General features: G+C 57.4%; 2 protein-coding genes across 2 annotated transcripts in view; both read right to left on the minus strand.

Annotated features, from left to right (window-relative positions):
* Nucleotides 1–1,353, minus strand: part of ARHGEF17 (Rho guanine nucleotide exchange factor 17) — a 45,595-nt gene extending 44,242 nt beyond the window's left edge. The window contains 1 exon segment of the mRNA XM_009286149.2: nucleotides 1,326–1,353. Within this exon segment, the coding sequence (XP_009284424.2) occupies nucleotides 1,326–1,353 (28 nt within the window).
* Nucleotides 1,354–3,112: 1,759 nt separating this feature from the next.
* Nucleotides 3,113–4,185, minus strand: P2RY6 (pyrimidinergic receptor P2Y6). The gene has a single exon (XM_009286108.1). It carries the CDS (start codon nucleotides 4,177–4,179, stop codon nucleotides 3,187–3,189), a length of 993 nt encoding a protein of 330 aa, XP_009284383.1. The 5' UTR covers nucleotides 4,180–4,185; the 3' UTR covers nucleotides 3,113–3,186.
* Between the last annotated feature and the right edge of the window lie 1,548 nt (nucleotides 4,186–5,733).

Here is a 5,733-nt window from a genome sequence, read left to right on the forward strand (position 1 = left end):
CTTCATCCCCTTCCCTCCATCTCCTCCCAGCTTTTCTTTTTTTTTTTTTTTTTTTTTAGGGGGAAACAGGATAAGTAAGCAAAAATTTGGGCGCCAGCGAGAGATCCTTCCCTTTGCCGTGGATTTCTCCGGCCCCTGCTTTGCGACTCATCTCGGGGAAGGCAGAACACCTTGTTCCCAACTTGCAAAGAGCTCCGGCGACGCACCGCCCCGCGAACAGACTTTCTCGTGATTTTTTAGCATCGCTTGTCAGCGCTTGCTATTTGCAGCTCATAACCCCCTTTCCCCCAAGACAACGGATTTCTCGCTGGGGATGTGAAAAATGAAGGTGGCTGGAGGGTGGTTGATGGGTGAGCTGGGGCCTTGGCGGCGTGGATGGGGCTGGAGAGGTGTCCTGGCCACGTAAAGGACATTGCTGGCTCTGTCCCAGGGGCACAAAAAAAACCTGGTGGTGATTAAAAAAAAATCCAACGCCTGTAAATGCATTTTTCAGGACCTAAAATGTGCCTCCGGCTATGTTGTGAGATGTACTGCCCCGGCAGGTATTCCTTCCCCGGCCCTCCCTTCCCTCCCTCCGCCCTCCTCCCCTGGTTCCCCCAGGGCTGGGTGTCTCCCGGACGTAAGGACGATGTCCCCATGACGTCCCCACTGTCACCTGGCGTTCAGAATTGGATTTTGGGAAAAGCCACATGTTTTATCGCCTCTCGGTGCTGTAGGAGCTGGTTCTCAGGCTGCTGGTGTTGAGCATCTCGCAAGCGAAGACGTTTTGAAGCACCCACCCCACCTCTAAGGCGCCCCGTTGTGCCCATCACCCTGGCTTCTAGGCCTGGAGGTACCAAGGGAACTGCTGACAGGATCCCAAGGCCGGGCAGGACGTGGTTAGACCCAAAGTGCAAAAATTAGTGAGCTCCATGTGCCTCCTACCCTTAAAACCACCCAAAATTCATGATTCCACCATCGGGGACCTCATCGGGGTGTCCTGGGGCTGCTGGATGTCACCACCTGAGCCCACGCTGTCCCTGGAGCCACCACCAGCCTTTTTGGGACCTGCTTATTTTTTTCCCCTCAAAGCTGCGTTGCGGTTAAATTTTGGCTGGCCACCTCGTCCCATGGGTGCTGTCCAGGCACGGGTTGGTGTGAGGGAGCAGGGCTCCTCCATGCCTCCCTGGAGCCAGGTGGGCACCCACAGCCCCAGCTGAATTTCTCCAAATCTGAATATTTTGCGCCCTCTCCTGGGTCCAGATGGTGTGGCCCGCCATCTCCCACCCTGTCACCCTTCCTTTTGTCTGGAAAGAGTTGGGGACACCAGGCTGGGCTTGTCCCACTGGCCACCACTCTCGCAGCCCCCGGCATTTTGCCCTTCCATTGCGGGACCCTAAAAATACGTCGGAGGAGATTTTGGCACGGATGAGCTCTGGCCAAGGGAAACCCCGGGGCTGGTTCTGCCTCTTCCATCACTTTCTGTGCTCCAACCCAAAGCCATTGGCACCATACATGGTCCTCCCCACCAGGACGTGGCCACCGCTCCTGCAAAACCAGGTGGCTTGAGCTAACGCCGTCACAGGATCCCTCTCCATTCCAGCCCACCGCGATGCTGAGATCTTTTAGCATCATCCAAGAGCTGACGACCACCCTAGGCACCCTCCTCCTCCTCGCGACAGCAAGGAGCCACGTTGCGACCACCAGCCCTGGATGCTGGCGAGGTCCTTGGGTGGCCGGGTAGCCGAGGAAGATGCTGCGCGCTTGCAGGGAGCAAGTCGGGATGAAGTCGCACGCTTGGCCGGGTGCAGGAGGGATGCTCATCTCTGGAGATTTGAAGCAAATTGCTTAAATCAACTTAGCCATGATTATTATGCACAGACAACCTGTGAGAAATGCACCGAAACAGTTATCCCTATATATATGTATATACCCTGGATAGATACGTATAGTGTATTCAGGGCGGAGAATATCTGCACCACGTAGCCTGTGCTGGGCTACAAACCTTCCCCTGCTTGGATGTATTATATGTATGTATATATGGTGGGTGTATAGATGTGTACATATCCAGCTGAAAAACGGGGGGAGGTTTATTCTATACATCCTATATATTAAAGACGACTCGCAGAGCGATTAGTGGTACATCCACCCCGCGCCGTGTAAGCAAATCCCTCCTTGCCGGGAGGAAGCAGCATCCCGCCGGAGGCTGCAGGGAGCAAAGCTCAAGCCCCAACCCAGCGTGGGGCTGGTGGAGAGGCTGAGCCAACGGTGGGACGTGCGGTGCCAGGGCCGAGGACACCGAGTAGCTCGGTGGCATGGGTTTCCTGACTCCTGGCGTCGTGTCTGGGTGTGCCGGCTCTGATTTTGGTGGATCCTGGTTAGGAGGTGACAGCAAGATGACAAGGATGCCGGGATGGGCCAGGTTTGGGGTGCTGGGCTAAGCAGGGAGCTGGACCCGCATGATGCTGAAGGTGCCCAGGCAGGTGACAACATCATTGGCTTGTGTCTAACCCAACCCATGGTCATCACTTGGGTGGGAAACCCAGCACGGGTGCCCCAGTTGCCCTTATGTCCCTCTTCCCAGCTCCCAGTCTGGCCAGGGATGCTCTCCCACCATTTTGCAGCACCAGTGGTACCAGTGGGCCCATGTCTCTTACTGGTCCGGCCCCATTCTGGGGACTGGGGGATAAGGATGTCCCAGTATTACCCCAAAAAATGTCCGTGACGCTGATCGTGAGCTGGAGAAACACATGGCCCCATGTTCCCCAGACAGGTACGAGCTGAGCCAAACCCTCCCCAGCCTTCGCATGGCCCCATCAGGGAAGCTTTAAACGAGAAGGGGGAGAAATCGTGCCCTAGCAGCTCGCCCTGAGCTAGGCACCGTGTCCTCCACGGTCCCACTGTGTTCTCCATGGTCCCACCAGTGGTTTTTATTGCATCGGTGGCTTGGCCACCAAGGAAACATGGCGCTAAGCTGCTCAAACCGAGCAACCGAGCCAGAGAGAGGACGCCGGATCTGTGCCGTGATGGGGTTAATACTGTGCCGCTGCAGGCTGGAGACGGGATGAAAGTGCTGAAAGCTCGGGAGATGCTGTCCTCCTGTCCTCCAGCACGTCCCCAGCTGAAGCCATCTCTGTTCCGTGGAGCTTAAAGCCAAAATTGCTCTATGCCCGGTCCCAGGGACACCGAGGTGGCCCTCATCCTCACCTAGGAGCCATATGTAACGCAATGGTCGTGCCGCCACTTGGAGCTCATCTTGTCAAGGAGGTAACGGGTGCTCTCGCGAAACTTGCGTTGGGTGAAGTAGAAGAGGATGGGGTCGAGGACGCTGTTCATGCTGGCAAAGGGACGTGTGCACTTGTAGGCGATGGCAAACTCCTGCAGAGCCGGGCAGGGCAGGCTGGGCGAGGAACGGGCGATCAGGTAGAGGGTCTTGGTGAGGTGGAAGGGGAAGAAGCTGATGGAGAAGACGATGACCACGATGATAATCATACGCACGGCTTTGTCCTTCCTCTTGTGCACCGCCAAGCCGATCAGCTCGTCCTTCTGGCACAGGATCCGGGCCATGCTACAGTAGCAGGCGAGGATGGCCATGAAGGGCAGCAGGAAGCCGGTGACGGTGAGGGTGATGCCATAGGGGAAGTAGGCAGCGGAGCGATCCGGTGGGCTCAGGTCGTAGCAGACAGTGCGGTTCCTTTGGGTGCCGGTGGAAGCGAAGACGAAGGTGGGCAGGCACTGGGTGATGACGATGAACCACGCCGCAGCACACACCAGCCAGGTCAGCTTCTTCCCCTTCTTCTTGTGCCACGAGGCCAAGGGGTGGCAGATGCCCAGATACCGCTGGACGCTGATGCAGGTGAGGAAGAGGATGCTGCCGTGTAGGTTGGTGTAGAACTGGAAGCGGATGAATTTGCAGGTGAAGTCCCCAAAAGGCCAATAGTCCTTCTGGGTGTAGTTGTAGATGAGAAGTGGGAGGGAGCAGACGTAGAGCAGGTCGGCCGTGGCCAGGTTCAGCATGTAGATCATGGTGCGGCTAAGCGCCTTACGGGCCACCCAGATCTGCCCGATGACCACGGCGTTCAAGGGCAACCCCACCATGAACACCACCGAGTAGACCAGGGGCAGCAGGACCTGCTTGAACTCCTCATGGAAGGTGCACGAGTTCCTCCCGGCCCCTGTGGGGGCCGTCAAGTTGGCCATGGTGGTGGTCCCCTCTGTCGATGTCCTCTCTGCTGGTGTGGCCCCTCAGCAGTGCCTGCGAATGACAAAAGGGACGGTTGGTGACTTGGCCACGTGGTGTCACATCCACCCTAGCACGATGAACCTGGACCAGTGTGTGCGACCCCATAGCCCCATCCTTCTGGGTCAGGGCAACCCCCGGTATCACTACAGGCTGGGGGATGAAGGGATGGAGAGCAGCCCTGCCGAGAAGGACTTGGGGGTACTGGGGGGTGAAAAGCTGGACATGAGCCGGCAATGTGCGCTCGCAGCCCAGAAGGCCAATCGTCTCCTGGGCTGCATCCAAAGCAGCGTGGCCAGCAGGTCGAGGGAGGGGATTCTGCCCCTCTGCTCTGCTCTGGTGAGACCCCCCTGGAGCACTGCGTCCAGCTCTGGAGCCCTCAGCATAAGAAAGACACGGACCTGTTGGAGCGGGTCCAGAGGAGGGTCACAAAAATGATCAGGGGGCTGGAACAGCTCTGCTATGGAGAAAGGCTGAGAGAGTTGGGGTTGTTCAGCCTGGAGAAGAGAAGGCTCCGGGGAGACCTTACTGCAGCCTGTCAGTACTTAAAGGGGGCTGATAAGAAAGATGGGGACAGACTTTTTAGCAGGGCCTGCAGCGACAGGACAAGGGGGAATGGCTTTAAACTAAAGGGGGGTAGATTCAGACTAGATCTAAGGAAGAAATGTTTTACGCTGAGGGTGGTGAGACACTGGCCCAGGTTGCCCAGAGAGGTGGTGGATGCCCCATCCCTGGAAACATTCCAGGTCAGGCTGGACGGGGCTCTGAGCAACCTGATCTAGTTGAAGATGTCCCTGCCCACGGCAGGGGGGTTGGAGTAGGTGACCTTTAGAGGTCCCTTCCAACCCAAACCTTTTCCATGATTCTATGGTTCTATGATTCTAAACCATGATGATGGATTTAGGGGTCCATCAGGAAGGTGAAGGTGGAGAGAGCGGGACTGCGCGGAGTGGTGGCACAGGCGACAGCGTGGTGGCCGTGATTGCCGCCATCTCAGCTCCACTTGTCCTGGCGCTTGCACCCCACAGAAAGGTTTGCACAATGCCAAACTGTCCTCATCGCGGTGTGGGAGAGGAAATTACGGCACGGCGTGCTGTTAGCCGCCGGCATGGCTTCCTGCTCCTCTGCAGGGGGTGCCAAAACCCTATGGCAAGTCACTGGAGCGGGCTGCGTCCCCTGAGTTTCGGGAGATGCCACCTGCACGGAGCCCAGCATGACCCACAGATGTTTCGTGGTTACTTTCATCTGGGAAGTGGGACTGGTGATGTCCTGGTCCCGGAGGTTTTTGGTTTTGTGGGTTAAGACAGCCCATCCACGTGGCCTCTGGGCTGCTCTGAGCTGGAGAAGAGGCCACCTGCTTTTCTTAGAGGCTGCGACTAGCGCGAAAGATGCTGCAGCACAAAGGGACCCCTGACCCCAGCCGTGTCACTTGCCCGAATCCCTCGCCGTGCCACCCATGGGTGCTACACGCTCCTGGGGTGCAGCAGCTCAGAGGCGCAGGCAGAGCCGCTTCT

Source organism: Aptenodytes forsteri, unplaced genomic scaffold (assembly GCF_000699145.1).
Source record: "Aptenodytes forsteri isolate BGI_AS27 unplaced genomic scaffold, ASM69914v1 Scaffold231, whole genome shotgun sequence".
In the NCBI taxonomy this organism is placed as follows: Eukaryota; Metazoa; Chordata; class Aves; order Sphenisciformes; family Spheniscidae; genus Aptenodytes; species Aptenodytes forsteri.